The sequence below is a fragment of the Polypterus senegalus genome, chromosome 12, assembly GCF_016835505.1.
Source record: "Polypterus senegalus isolate Bchr_013 chromosome 12, ASM1683550v1, whole genome shotgun sequence".
NCBI classification, from domain to species: domain Eukaryota; kingdom Metazoa; phylum Chordata; class Cladistia; order Polypteriformes; family Polypteridae; genus Polypterus; species Polypterus senegalus.
In genome coordinates this window covers 106,937,042-106,952,515 of record NC_053165.1, presented here as the reverse complement: position 1 = coordinate 106,952,515, position 15,474 = coordinate 106,937,042, and the positions used below count along the sequence as shown (strand labels likewise).

The 15,474-nt window shown below is 37.9% G+C and overlaps 1 protein-coding gene across 3 annotated transcripts in view; it reads right to left on the bottom strand.

The window, feature by feature from the left end:
- The window catches only part of fam219b (family with sequence similarity 219 member B), a 43,745-nt gene that overhangs the window by 6,465 nt on the left and 21,806 nt on the right, over nt 1-15,474 (bottom strand). For all 3 annotated transcript variants that reach the window (XR_005636008.1, XM_039773170.1, XM_039773171.1), the window contains exons 3-4: nt 10,042-10,126; nt 6,164-6,247 (exon numbers count right to left, since the gene is read on the bottom strand). Coding sequence is in view for 2 of the 3 variants with exons in the window: in XM_039773170.1 (XP_039629104.1) it covers nt 6,164-6,247; nt 10,042-10,126 (169 nt within the window). In the remaining variant the exon portion in view is untranslated. The remainder of the gene's footprint in view (nt 1-6,163; nt 6,248-10,041; nt 10,127-15,474) is intronic.

Here is a 15,474-nt window from a genome sequence, read left to right as displayed (position 1 = left end):
ATGCCTTTCTAAACAATGTCCTATCAATTCAGTTTGCCACTGGTGTCATTATCTCATGGATAGTTAAAACAAATAGGATGGACCGGACCATATGAAGTGCAACAGCAAAATGTTTTAAAATAAAAAAAGTTTTTGATTAACAAATTTGTAAAAATTTCTGAAAATGTTTTCACATTGATATTATGAGTTATTGAGTGCATATTGATGGCCAAAAATGATACATTTATCTATTTAAAATTAAATCTACAGCACAATAAAGTATACAAAAAATGAAAGGGCCTGAAAATTTTCTGAACCAACTGAATATCCAATGCTTCTATTTAAAAATATTCTGTAAATATTCTATTTAAATATACTCTGCTCTGAGAGACTGCTTTAGAACTGCAGACTGGGATATCCTGCAGGGATCATATAGTGAGAACATTGAGGAGGTTGTTGACTGAACTACTGACTACATCAACTTCTGTATGGACATTGTAGTTCCAGTAAGAACAGTACGCTGCTATGCTAACAACAAACCATGGATTACAAGTGACATCAAGGGCCTTTTGAACCAGAAGAAAAGGGCTTTTGAAGGCGGTGATTAGCATCAGCTCAAGCGTGTGCAGAAGGAACTCCGAGTCCAAGGAGCAGTACAGGAGAAAGCTGGAGCACAAGTTGCAAATTAACAGCATGAAGGAAGTGTGGGATGAGATGAAGATCATCACTGGCTGCAGCTCGAAGCGGGGTGCCACTATCGAGAGAGACGTGGAGAGAGCAAACCAAATAAACAACTTTTTTAACAGGTTTGACCACCCTAACCCACTCTTACCTCGGAGTACTGCACCCTCCACCCATCCTTCTGCTGATACCAGCAATAGGAGAGACATCCCCACCCACAATTACAGCAGCAGAGGTGAACAGAGAGCTGAGGAGACTTCATGCCAGCAAAGCAGTGGGTCCAGATGGAGTATCGCCACAACTACTGAAGGCCTGTGCGCTGGGGAGTCCTCTCCAGCGCATCTTCAACCTGAGCCTGGAACAGGGGAGAGTCCTGAGGCTTTGGAAAACATCTTGCATCACCCCAGTCCCAAAGGTATCACATCCTAGTGAGCTGAATGGCTTCCAGCCTTTCGCTCTGACATCACATATGATGAAGACCATGGAGCGGCTGCTGCTTCACCACCTGAGGCCACAGGTCTGCCACGCCCTTGACCCTCTGTAGTTCTCATACCAGGAGAAGGTGGGAGAAGAGGATGCCATCACCTATATGCTACACCGATCCCTCTCCCACTTGGACAGAGGCAGTGGTGCTGTAAGAATTATGTTTCTGGACTTCTCTAGCGCCTTCAACACCATCCAACCTCTGCTTCTTAGGGACAAGCTGACAGAGATGGGAGTAGATTCATACCCGGTGTCATGGATCGTGGACTCTCTTACAGACAGACCTCAGTATGTGCGTCTCGGGAACTGCAGGTCTGACATTGTAGTCAACAACACAGGAGCGCCGCAGGGGACTGTACTTTCTTCGGTGCTGTTCAGCCTATACACATCGGACTTCCAATACAACTCGGAGTCCTGCCATGTGCAAAAGTTCGCTGATGACACTGCTATCGTGGGCTGCATTAGGAGTGGGCAGGAGGAGGAGCAGTACAGGAACCTAATCAAGGACTTTGTTAAATGGTGCAACTCAAACCACTTATACAATTGGGGGGGGAAACTCGCTTCTCCTGCCATCCAGCTGTTTTCCCAAGGTGTCAATGTGTTCTCTCCAAGAAGTTTGCTGTATATTTCGAAGAGTGTGTCATCTTGTCATTTATCTTGACATTCTTCTGTTGTGGACAATCGACCTGTAAGTCACTTGTTTGCATCTTGCTCAATGCAAGTTTCATCTGAGCTTGCAACATTTTGAGTGTCAGTGATTTTAACTCTGCATCGACATAGCGATTCTTGTATCTCAGGTCTACAATAGTGTACATGGTTTCTGTGTAAATTTCAAAGAAACTATTGTTTATAGCCTCCAAGAAGACATTTTTACTGGTTTTGACTCCAAAGTCAGTATGCGCACCCTTAGTCAACAGTCATTTTAATGTATTAACTAAGGGAATAATGTTTGAAGCCAGGACTTCAGATTGGCAAATTTCTTTTGTCACTTGTTCAAACAGAGCAAGGGGTGTGATTAGAGTTGCAAGTAACTCAAAATTGGTGGTGTAAGCCCCAAGGGCTCTTTTCTGCTGCAGCAAGCTTTACAGCATATAAAAGGTGCTATTCCTTCTAGTCAAAACATCTTATTGAAGCACTTTCGGCTGCATAGAAAGTTTAGTTTTTGTAGTTTTGAAATGAGTGTTGGCTAATTGAAAATGTTTAAAATGACCAACTACTTTTCTGCTAATTGCCAACTGAAACACTTCGCTGGGATAGTACACTGTCATTCACAGCAATCTGTAAAGTATTAGCAAACTATGGATCCTGCACTACTCCACAGCTTTTGCAGTATTATGTGTGCTGTCCCTTAGGGTTACATGAACATCCTCTTTGAGTGTTTTCAATGTTTCAAACATTCTTTTAATGGGCGTGCAAGATTGCGCTCTGTAACTCAAAATTGCTGTTGATCCACTGAGCAGGTAAACTAAACATACACACAGGACTCGTATCAGATATCCATGTATCAGTGGTAAAGCTTATAGCTACAATATCATCAGCAAGGAGTTTGTGCTCATGACTTTCCACATTATGATGTAGCTCTGGAAATGCTACATTAGAGAAATAATGGCAACTGAGTATCAGGTAATGGGACTTGAGATGCTCAACCAGCCTTCAAAATCCCATATCTTCTACAACAGAAAATGGCTGATCATCCACAGCAATAAATTCCATCACCTTTACAATCCTTGTTTTGATTTTTCAAGTAACTGATCAACAGACTGAGCAACTGCAGTTTTTGTGGAAGGTGGCACAGGATTCTCCTCTTTTTCTCTGAGGAATTACATACATCTATCAGGATGACGCATCTTCAAGTGTGTAATTAAGTTGGTGGTATTAAAGTTTCTCACTTTAGTACCTCTGTGCAAGACATTCATCAAACAAGTGTTACAAATAGAATATTTTATGTCGCTTTCACTTACTCTGAAAAACATCCACACTGCAGACATTTTCGCACAGTAGCTCAGCGTCACCTAAACATCTTACCCATCCGGAAAACAGTGAATGCATCATCAAATAATCTGTTTGAATTACCAGTCAAATTTAGTCATCAGTCCAATAACAGATGAAATTATGTTAACGCATTATTAACTAACACAGATATTAATCCAATATCATTGTGTATCTCTACTATACACAATTCTCTAAATGATTTAACCCCATATGTTTTTCAAACATTAAAAACTGTGTAAGTTTGAGACAGTGGAAAAAGGTGGTTATTGCATAGAGGTGCAACAGATAAAAAGGTTCTCCATCTTGAACTGCTTCTCACACTAGATCCACATTCTAAGTGAATAAAGCACAATTGGGTTGTTAGTATATTGGCGATAACTTATATTTACCGGGGTACAAAGCAAAGTATATAAAGAAGTACGGCAGGATTTTATCTATTGCTGACAAAGCTTGTGCGTGTTCATCAATTTGTGTCAATGTCCAGGTTTTTTTAGCTTGTATATTTGTCACCAAGTAATGAAATTTAAAGTTAGGCAGTGCCATGCCACCTTTTACTTTAGGTCGTTGTAGGATCACACTTTGGATGCGTGGATGTCTCGAATTAAATAAATAAATGAGGTTCTGATTAAATCTAATTTCTTAAAAATTATTTGGAGAATACATTTTTACCTGCTTGATTGTGATCTTTATGGCAGTGCTCACTGCCGACTTGATTGAAATGTCATGCTGTACCTCAAAATCAGGCAAAGAACAAACTGAGCATTTCATTATACAGGTACAATTACGTTGCAACGAATATCTTTACAACGAAATTTTCATTACAACGAAGTATTTTTATGGTCCCAACAGCTTCCCCATAAGACACGAGTCAACAGAAATCTCGTTACTACGAAGTACATTCAGCAGATACTTTCATTACAACGCAGTGCCCAAAAGACCATGAAATGCCTGAATGAATCATCCACAGAGCAGTTTGTTCTGTGGTCGCCGCTCAGTTGTGCACAACAATCCCCAAACAGAAACACTGTAATATTTTTTCTTTCTTTGAACTTTTCTCATGCTGTTTTTGTTATTTTGACTTTTTTGTTTCATGCGGTTTTCAGTGATATCTTTTGCTTCTTGCTCGTCAACATTTGAAAAACATCCATGGGAATTTAACTCATTGTCACCGTCCTACAGAAACGGTAGACACGAAAAAACGGTAACAGTTCATATTAGAAAAAATAAAGTTTACATTTTTGCAGCTCTCGATTGCGGCAAAAAGAAAAAAAAGACGACAGTGAATTTGGAATTTCGCCCTCGACGCGGTCAACTTTCTTGAAAGACCGAGCAAAAAAAGAAGAAAAATCTTGGGTTGCAAACGTATGTCAACTGCTGCATTTGAAGATTGCGAAAAAGCAGTTTTTATGTGGTTCAGTGATGCTCGTTCAAGAAACATTCCTATTAATGCAGCACTCATTCAAGAAAATGTCGAGGTCTGTAAACTCTCTTGGGACCTCCCCCAACTAGACAGCACGTCAAAGAGCGATCCCGAAGTCTGATCTCTGCGTCGATGGAAGACTGTTTATCTGTCGCTCAAAGCTATGCTGCATCTCTCCGCCAAAGCAAACAGAAAAGATATCGATGGGTGATGCAAGGAACATTACTTAATCACTGATCTGGCCACGACCCTGCCTGACTGCTGTATCTGTGTATAGCAGAGTGGCAGAATCCGCTACAATAAATAAGTGTGCCATTCCTGTTTCAAGCTGAATAAAGCTGGTTTTGCTAAATCACTGAGACTAAGCCTCATGTTTTGCAGTGCAAGACAGGGACTTATAGCGTGACCCTGATCTTTTAGGATTCGCTTCTGTGAGCCTGCTATTGCCCTGCCCCAGCAACGGACAAACAATCTTCCACAGACGCTGCAATCTCAAGTCTCAAAAGAGTTCAGAAACCTCACAATATGAAGAAGAAAATGATGATTTGGCTTCTGATTGATAACTGCGCTGCACACAACATGCTTCCACATTTAATGTTCACGTTGAAATCCTCCCACCCAATTGCACAGTAGTGCTTCAGCCATTGGATTTGGGCATCATTCTCACCCTGAAAGTGTATTATGGCAAGGAAATGTTGAGAAAAATTCTCATCAGCATAACTTGTAGGCAGGAGGAGATTAAAATTAATGCAAAAGACGCTATTGAAATGATTGCATACACCTGGATGCAAGTTAAAGAAAGCACTATAGTAATAAATGCGGAATGTCATGACAATGAAATATTTTTTAAGTCCCTGGGAGTTTGTTTTAACGAAATTTACCAGTACTTTTAATATTGCTGTTGAAATGATAAACGCACACATACTGCATTTTATGTATTTAATTTTAACCTTACAAAAATGAATAAACAATGACACAGTATAATTGTGCAAATAGCTTCATAAACTACCTCTAAACATTCCTTTGACCTTAAAGCAAAAGAACAATTTCTTCCAGCAACAATACACAAAAAGGTGCAGGGCACTTCATTCAGTTATGTAAAAAATACATAGAAGCAACAATCATAAATTATAAAGGGTTTTACCTTACAAGTGAAATGCAGTAAGTATGCCATATTTTTCAAAAAAAATAACCATCGGCAAAATACTAATATCAAAACCAATGCCAATAACAAGTAAAACACAGGAAGCAGGAAGACAGATAGGGATTAAAAGGTAAAATGCTATCAAATTTAAGAGCATGCAGCTGCAGGTAACTGATAATTGAACATCCTAGTGGTCACCAAATGATATACAAGATTTTATCACTTCTTACTGATGCAGGTGGTATGAAAAATTGATCAGCAGTGCATCAACAAAATAGCTTTTGATTCTGGACATCTTAGATGTATTTTAATTCAATAAGTTCTTTGACCAAATCTAAAACAAATAGCATATCAATTTCTGTAATTTGACAGCAAACGACAGATGAAAAAATATTTTCTTAAAACTTTTAAATCACACATTGACAAATAAAAGAATTGTATTGATCACTAAAAAGAATTCTTACCTATCTGAATCAATAGATACAAGTGTATCCTCTGGATTCTGGCTTAAAGCTGCATAACCCTTGTTAAACTTCACATTCCTATGACTAAACAAATACATAAAACATTGTTAAAAGGTCTGTGCTACAAAAGAAATTACACAAATTGTGCAATAAATATTTCAAAACATGCTTAATACATTATTTGTCATAATGTAAGTATCAAGTCAAGCTTAGTAAAAAGTACATTGCAAGACATACACATTTTACAAATTAAGAAATTAATACTGATGATGACCCTAACATAAAATGCATCAATCCATCCATCCATCCATCTTCCTAGAATGCTTATCCAGGGTAGGGTCAAAGGGCAGCTGTGGCCTATCCCAGCAAACAAAGGGTACAAATAAAGAACACCACTTGTACAGGGGCACTAGTCCATCACAGAGTGATCATGAACATGAACGTGAACACACAAACATGGGCCAATTCACCCAGCCTGCATGTCTTTGGAGTGAGGGAGGAAACTGGACCACCCAGAAAAAACCCAAACAAACTCTATGCAGGGAAAAACAGGGCACAAATCCCGATCTTCTTATTGTGAGGCAGCAGTACTACCACTATGCAGCTGCCACTCCCAAAACATACTGTACCAGCAAATGCTTGTATAATTATGTGTAAATGCTTTTCCTTGCTGTTCCATCAATTCCACCTTATTTACTTTTGTGAAATCAGTGTGCCAATGCCATATTTGTCAGTAAAAGGCAGATTTTGAAATGGTTTACATACTGTATACTAGCATCTGCTGAGGGTAAAAAAAGAAAAAAAACAAAAGACAAATCTGAAGCAAATGGTGTTCCTGTCAAGACTGACAAATTACGCATAGTGACCATGTATTTTGCAAGTTGAAGTGAGATATACTGTAGAGAAGTGAGTAGTCAGGTTTGAAAGCTGGCCTACAAATAAATATACAACATCTATATATATAATTCACTAAGGCAAGACACCCATGGAAAGCACGCCGGAAGGGGCGTGGATTCACTAAGCTGCCGACAAGTAAGATACCGATGGCGCACGCAGGGGGGAGCCACACCCACCAACTCCAAGACCATTGGATATGACGACAACTCGCAGAGCCACGCCCACCAACTCGGGCGAGATGACACAGAAAGAACGGCGTCATTTATATTCGTCTGTCGTAGAGGCCTCATGTACCTCCGAGCCACCTTGACTGTTCATAGAGGCATGTTTCTCGTGGAGGTGAGTCGCCGTATACAGCGTGTGAAACGGTTTGCGAGGGGAATCCCATGGAATCTTTAAAACAATCCTTTACAACTTAGGTTAAAACACAATGAAGTACGCAGTCTTTAAAAACCGAGTTTTCGGTTACGACGCACGACCGTGTGCACCATAGCAAACTGTTTTACACGCTACATACAGCAATTCGCATCCGCGACAAACATGTGTCTTCTTCACTCACGGACAATTATATGTTGCTCTCTCCAGGTTCCATCTTTTCATTCACTTTCTGTTGTATCCTCAAACCCTCCCTTTTTAGACAACTGTGTCTTTCCAGAAGTGTTCAACCATCAATAAATAATTATGCGGCGTTTGTTATGCCGCGGGTTCACTATTGTGTTGTATTTTGCTCTCCCCAGAGTTCCATCTCTTCATTCACTTACTGTTGTATTCTCACACCAACCCATTTTAGACAACTGCGTCTTTCCAGAAGTTTTTAGCATTCAATAAATAATTATGAGATTGAGCGTGTGTCTACCCGGCGCAGAAAGGCGTGGGTAAGCCGTTGAACCCCATTTGGGCTGCAAACCGTGGAATTCCCACTAAGTGCGACTCATACGCTCCCACTGGTTGCGGCCCTACCCTTTGTGCACACCCACCTCGCTACTACTGTGGTCAGGTGGATTATATATAGAAAAGCAGCCAACGACTCAAGTGACGAGTTGGAGGTGGGCACATGAGCGGGCAGTACATACTGAATGAGAATTCAGCAGACTAGCATGACGGAGGGAGCTGAATGGATGTCCTTCTCCTCTCCTCCCGTTCCACACTCCACGCCGTGCACCCCCATCCCTCCGTCTGGCAAGAGAAGGCGCGATTGCGGTCCGCCAGTTTTCAGTCACGGACGATTGTGTGTTGATTCGTTCCGTGCATTGTTACAATGTTGCTTATCTTGCTGATTTATTACATTACCAATTTTTCAAATGTTAATTTTCTCCCTGTGCTTAAAATCATTAAAAACTGGCCTGATTATGCGGCGTATGGTACGCCGCGGGTTGGCTAGTTACAATATATTGCAAGTACAATTATTATTTTACATTAGAAAAAAGAACAAAGCCATTATAATACTAAAACTCTTGCTGAGGTCAAAGGATGTCAGCACGGCTTTTAAAAAGGGGGCCAGTGACCAAAAGCAAAAAAAAAAAGTCTGCCTGGCTTCTGTTGGGTTACCTGTACTTATTCATTTTGTCCTGGATCGTTTCGCGCGTCTGGATTGTCTGCCGTCTGCCTGTGTACATGAGGACTGTAAGTGGATTCATGTCCATCCTGGAAAGAAAGGAGCGCTCCTGAACCTGTCTTAACCATTTCAGGAACTGCTGGTAGGACTATCTGTACATTCCCATTCAACCTGCAGATCTCTGGACTATCTATTTTCATCATTACATTTCATCCGTTGTCATTTTTCCATGAACTTTTTCATGATTTACTGTGTATGTTTTGTTTGTCCTTTGTTGTATTTAATGTGCAATCGCCGTAAGGGGCTGATTGCTTTGTTTCTCTCTCCTCCCCCAGACATTCTCTGCTCCTGTTGGGTGTTGTGCTCCCATATGATGCTTATCTATTCTTTAATCACTGCATATTGAGCTCCTTTTACTTCTGAAAGAGACATGTTTATTTGAAGTGTTTGAATAAAGTTCCTGTCTCTACTTAAAATGCAGCAAAAAAGTATTTGGCATCCAGGGATGCATTCACCCCCAAGTATGGGGCAGTTTAAGGGTTAAAGCCCCAAGATGCCGCCGAAAAAAGCTGCACCGTCTAAGGCTTCTGGCAATGAAAACGCGCTTGCATGAATTACAGTACATATAGTGGTAACATCGGTATTTTACATGCAAGCACTGCAAGAGACATAGAAGTACAGTATACAGGTTTACCTTTACATTTTTTATTTTTAGGTAATGTATTAAGCTGAGTTTGAAATTAAAGTGTTTTGGGGGCATATTTAGGGTTTAAACTATGACAATAGGCATTTTTTTTAACCACATCCAAAATTCGCAGTTCTTATATATATATATATATATATATATATATATATATATATATATATATATATATATATATATATACATATATATACACACACACATACATACATATATACATATATACATATATACATAACACATACATACATACACACACAATATATATACACACACACACACACACAATATATATACACACACACACACACAATATATATATACACACACACACACACACACACACACACACACACACACATACAGATCAAACTGAATCAAGACATGCTGGATTGAAGGTAAACTATCATACTCTCTCCTGGTGACAACAAACTTAAAAGGGACTACAAATTATTTAAAAGTATTTATGATTTAAGAGCAAACACAGCATTCAAAAACTTTCCATCTGTATATTAACTATGTCTGGTATCTTTTTCTGTACAGTACAAAAATCATAACGATATGAAAAAATAGAGAACAAAGATGCAACATTATTATGCAGTATGGCATAGTACATCACCCTAATAATTCACTTTATTCAATTTTTAATACACAATGTGTCACTGGATTTAATATTTTCCTGAGGCATTTCAGAATAGCTTGAATAATTTGAATTGTACTGACCTTTTCACACTAGGATTAGGATGCTGAACAGAACCACCTATTCCTTTTTTCTTCAGAGCGTTCCTTGCAGTGTCTCTGTGCTTTTCTAAAAAACGCAAGAAAAGTATAATTTTAATATACAGTATGTATATAGGACTCTCTAAGATACTGTATAGTGTTAAATTTGAAACACCCAGAAAGTTTTGTTCACAATTTTATAGGAATTTGCCTAGAATTTGTACATTTTATACATAGAAGAGAGTTCCCATTTGTTAGGACTTTGCTTAGGTTTTTCAATATGACATGTTTGGATTATGTAACTAATACAATCAAATGAATGCACAGGTGGAAATGACACAGAAATATTAGGCCCTTCATTGGTAGAATTCATTATCTTCATCTTCTTATTTAAGTCTGCTGTACTTTGTATTTATTTGTATACCATTAGACAAAAAACATTCCTAAATAACTTAAATTACAGTACAGTAATCCCTCGCTATATCGCGCTTCGACTTTCGCAGCTTCACTCTATCGCAGATTTTATATGAAAGCATAACTAAATATATAACACGGATTTTTCGCTGCTTCGCGGGTTCTGCGGACAATGTGTCTTTTTACTTCCTGTACATGCTTCCTCAGTTAGTTTGCCCAGTTGATTTCATACAAGGGACGCTATTGGCGGATGTCTGAGAAGCTAACCAATCAGAGCACGCAGTTAAGTTCCTGCCTGCTGAATGCAGTGTTAACCAGGAAGTCTTGTCTCGCTCATTCAGCATCAATGTGTTTCACTGTGTAAAGAGTTGTGCTCTTTTGTGTTTATCTTTGTGCATAGTCAAGTCCTTCATTATGGCTCCAAAACGATCTGCTACTGCTTCAGGGGCCATGCCCAAGCGCAAACGGAAGATGTTAACGATTGCGAAAAGGTAAACGTTTTGGATTTGTTAAAGGCTACGATTCTTTTTATTTAAAAAGTAGGAAAGGAATATAAGATCAAGGGCCGCAGTGTCCTTTTAACCAGGGTGCAAAACGAGTTGTAAGTGGATGTAATAAGGCAGTAGTCTGGATGGAATCTGCTTTAGGGATTTGGATTGAAGACTGCCAGAAGAAGAACAACGGCAGTGCTACACAATTGCCTGAAGTGGCTCCTTTGGAAGAACTGTAATGCTCTCCTTTGTTGTGCAGTAAAATTAAACTCATTGTTATCGGACAAGTCATCGTGTCATTGTTGGTGAGTAACCATAATTAGCTTTCTACTTACAGTACTTAGTACATGTACGTACGTTTAGTGTCACTGTACACACATTTACTGTATACTATTTTTCTTGCATTGTACATATTTATTGCCGGTGGCCTGTCTATCGTAATGGCTGTAACATATGTGATATCGGAGACACTCAATATCTTTAAAATAATATTTAGGTTTTACTGTATATAAACAGTGTGTTTATATACATAATTTCAATGAATCTTACCTAATATCTAAGAGAATACAAAGGGATTATGCTGTATAACTCTGCGGGAATATTTATAAACAGTGTGGGAGAGTTTATAAGGGCTTAAAATATATAAAAAATAACCATACAAACATATGGTTTCTACTTCGCGGATTTTCACCTATCGCGGGGGGGTCTGGAACGCAACCCCCGTGATCGAGGAGGGATTACTGTACAAACATACAGCGGTGTCTATTCCAAATACAAAACATGAGAAAAAATGTAAAAATTGCTATTTTAACAGAAAGTTCAATGTAAAATGGTAGTTACTTACTAAGACCCTATGCAGAATGCGATCTTCAGCATCTCATTATTTCTTCATTGTGTTCAAAAATCACTTATGCCTATCAATGCATACCTTTGTTAACTGCTCCATTTTTGAGTCAGCCTGACAAACTGTGAGTGTTGCAAATCAAATGCGTCCTCTTAAACATTTTAAATGGTAGATGAACCAATGATAAAGTGAAGTAAATCTTATACTAGAACAACCATGTACTGGAAAAGTGGGTATAAAAGATGAAAGCTGGCAAAAGAAAATTATGTTCTGGTTTGGCACCAGGTGTTACTGTAGACACTGAGTAGGCTTATGAGTTTAGTTACTCTGTTTTGACAGTATTCTTTATCATGTCTTCTTTAATTTATTGAATTACAAGTTGCACAAACTGTAAACCCTTTATTACGAGTTATATCAATTTGCTGTACATTAATTAAGACAAATCCTAAATCTAGTTCAAACTATTTGTCATGTGTACATATTCTCACTTTCATCATCTCCCACAAATTACTGACAGCAAGACTGAAAGAACAAAAAAAAAGACAATAAGTACAGTATGTGTACAACAATGTACATTAATAGCACTATCAAAAGACAAACCTGTAAATTGAAATAACTCATATAGTTGTCTCTAAGACTGGCATTTAATATCCTTATGATTCAAAGACAAAAACTTCCGCAGAATCTAGAGCTGTGAGGATAGCTTTAATTATGGCAGTATGTGTCATGTATGTTCTGAACACAAGGGAGCAGTGTACCAGTGATATTCTGAGGAGACTTTACCACACTCCGTAACTCTATGAAGCCCTGAAAGAAACAGATGTTGTACCAGAATTAAATGCATCCTTATAAGGATGGACTCCACTCCACTGTCTACCTATAAGACTTCAAAACTTTCTAAGTGGTTTACTGATGATGTGAAGGTCAATAGCAAGTTAAATGCTGAAGCAACACAATCACAGGTGAAAAAGGATTACAGCATAGGGCTCAGCACTCGACCCCATTTGGTGGACTTTATTTAAGAGAAGTTCAGAGGACGTATCAGTGTTAATCTACACATGTTAGCATCAACATGTCCAAAAACCAAGTTTCAGAGGACACTAAATTCCAAATCTGGGAGCTTTGTGATGAACTTGAAAGAGTTTTAAACACTAAGCTATTATATATAAACAGTATTTTGGAATAGAAGCTTTTACTACCTAGGTGTGTCAGAACGACATTAAGCATAAGGGTTATCCACTGTGTAGAACATGTAATAATATACAGTGGTGCTTGAAAGTTTGTGAACCCTTTAGAATGTTCAATATTTCTGCATAAATATAACCTAAAACATCATCAGATTTTCACTCAAGTCCTAAAAGTAGATAAAGAGAAACCAGTTAAACAAATGAGACAAAAATATTATACTTGGTCATTTATTTATTGAGAAAAATGATCGAATATTACATATTTGTGAGTGGCAAAAGTATGTGAACCTCTAGGATTAGCAGTTAGTTTGAAGGTGAAATTAGAGTCAGGTGTTTTCAATCAATGGGATGACAATCAGGTGTGAGTGGGCACCCTGTGTTATTTAAAGAACAGGGATCTATCAAAGTCTGCTCTTCACAACACTTGTTTATTGCTTTCAGTATCACAGTAGTACAGTAGGATTAGCAGTTAGTTTGAAGGTGCCCGCTTTGCTGCATCTGGGCCAGTATAGCTTGTCTTCATTGATGGAACAATGAATTCTGAATTATATCAGAGAATTCTAAAGGAAAATGTCAGGACATCTGTCCATGAACTGAATCTCAAGAGAAGGTGGGTCTTGCAGCAAGACAACGACTCTAAGCACACAAGTCGTTCTACCAAAGAATGGTTCAAGAAAAATAAAGTTAATGTTTTGGAATGGCCAAGTCAAAGTCCTGACCTTAATCCAATCGTAATGTTGTGGAAGGACCTGAAGCGAGTGGTTAATGTGAGGAAACCCACCAACATCCCAGAGTTGACGCTGTTCTGTACGGAGGAATGGGCTAAAATTCCTCCAAGCCGGTGTGCAGGAATGATAAAAGTTACCGAAGCGTTTAGTTGCAGTTATTGCTGCAAAGGGGGGAGGGGGGTAATCACACCAGATACTGAAAGCAATAAACAAGTGTTGTGAAGAGCAGAATTTGATAGATCCCTGTTCTTTAAATAACACAGGGTGCCTACTCACACCTGATTGTCATCCCATTGATTGAAAACACCTGACTCGAATTTCACCTTCAAACTAACTGATCATCCGTGAGGTTCACATACTTTTTCCATTCGCAAATATGTAATATTCGATCATTTTTCTCAATAAATAAATGACCAAGTATAATATTTTTGTCTCATTTGTTTAACTGGTTTCTCTTTATCTACTTTTAGGACTTGAGGGAAAATCTGATGATGTTTTAGGTCATATTTATACAGAAAATTCTAAAGGGTTCACAAACTTTCAAGGACCACTGTATAAAGTAGTGGTGGTTCAAACTAACTTGAATTTTATGTTTAAAAAGTGTCCTAGTATCAGCATCTCTGCCAGCTTCCTCGTTATTAAGATTCATAAAATGCAAAATTAAGTCAATTTGATTTTTAGCATTTAGCTTTCCTTCAACTGTGGCATTTTAATTGCTAATATTTATGAATAATTATGTGAAATTAAAAAAAAATTCAATCAAACATTTCTTTCCATGTACCATTCTGCTGCTCAGGAATTCAAACACCTATCATTCATTTTCACCTTATTTTATTTTTTAGGGTAACAGAAGGTCAAAAACTATTTCACATCTTAGTTTGCATGCTTGGTTGTCTACCATGGAAAAAAATTAACAGGGCTGAACTTTGGCGCCATACAATCCCCTCTGTATACCAAGACCAACCAGAAACATTACCAAATATGAAAATTCTGAAGAATAAACATATAGGCAAAATAATTTTACACTATAGTCCATTAGGTCACAAAGGTCATTTTAATCAAGAATAGTGGATGGTCAAAATAATTTAGTATGATGCTCTGTGTGGCATATAAACATATTACTTGTTAGTACTTTCAGTTTACTTGGTTTTATTCGGGTGCAATTCCTGTTAGAAGATAGTCTTCACCTTAAGTTTAATGGATCTACATACATTTTAACTAATATTTTCTCCTGAGTTTTGGAAAAAAATAAAAAGTGCAAGTTTGACAAGGCAGGGATAAAAATACTATTCATTTCTGCCTTTCATATACTGCTGCTCTGATAGGATCCCATTACCCACAAACAAGATCAAGAAAAACCAAGAAAGAAATTGGATAAATATAAAATATCCAAAGACGGGGGGAGAAAAAAAAAAATCACATTGAAACCTCAAATCAAGGTTTGTTGCACATGGTTATATATAGCCCTTTTACCCTAAAAAATTTCCAAAAAAATAAAACAAAAAAAAAAAAAATCAATGCAGAATTTTGACATTTTCAATGCACCAATCTTCACTGTGAACAATGAAATCAAAGACCTTTACAAAAAATAAAAATGTTAAAGTGATTTCTTGAACTAAACATAAAAGAGATAAATATAAAAATAAAGGTAACAATATAATACATGCAATAGATAACTGTATAGCAGATCCTGGAATGGGACAGTTACTGATTAAGTGTTATATTTTCATTTTTAGAACGTTATAGAGAATAAGTGGAAATTAACTAGGAGT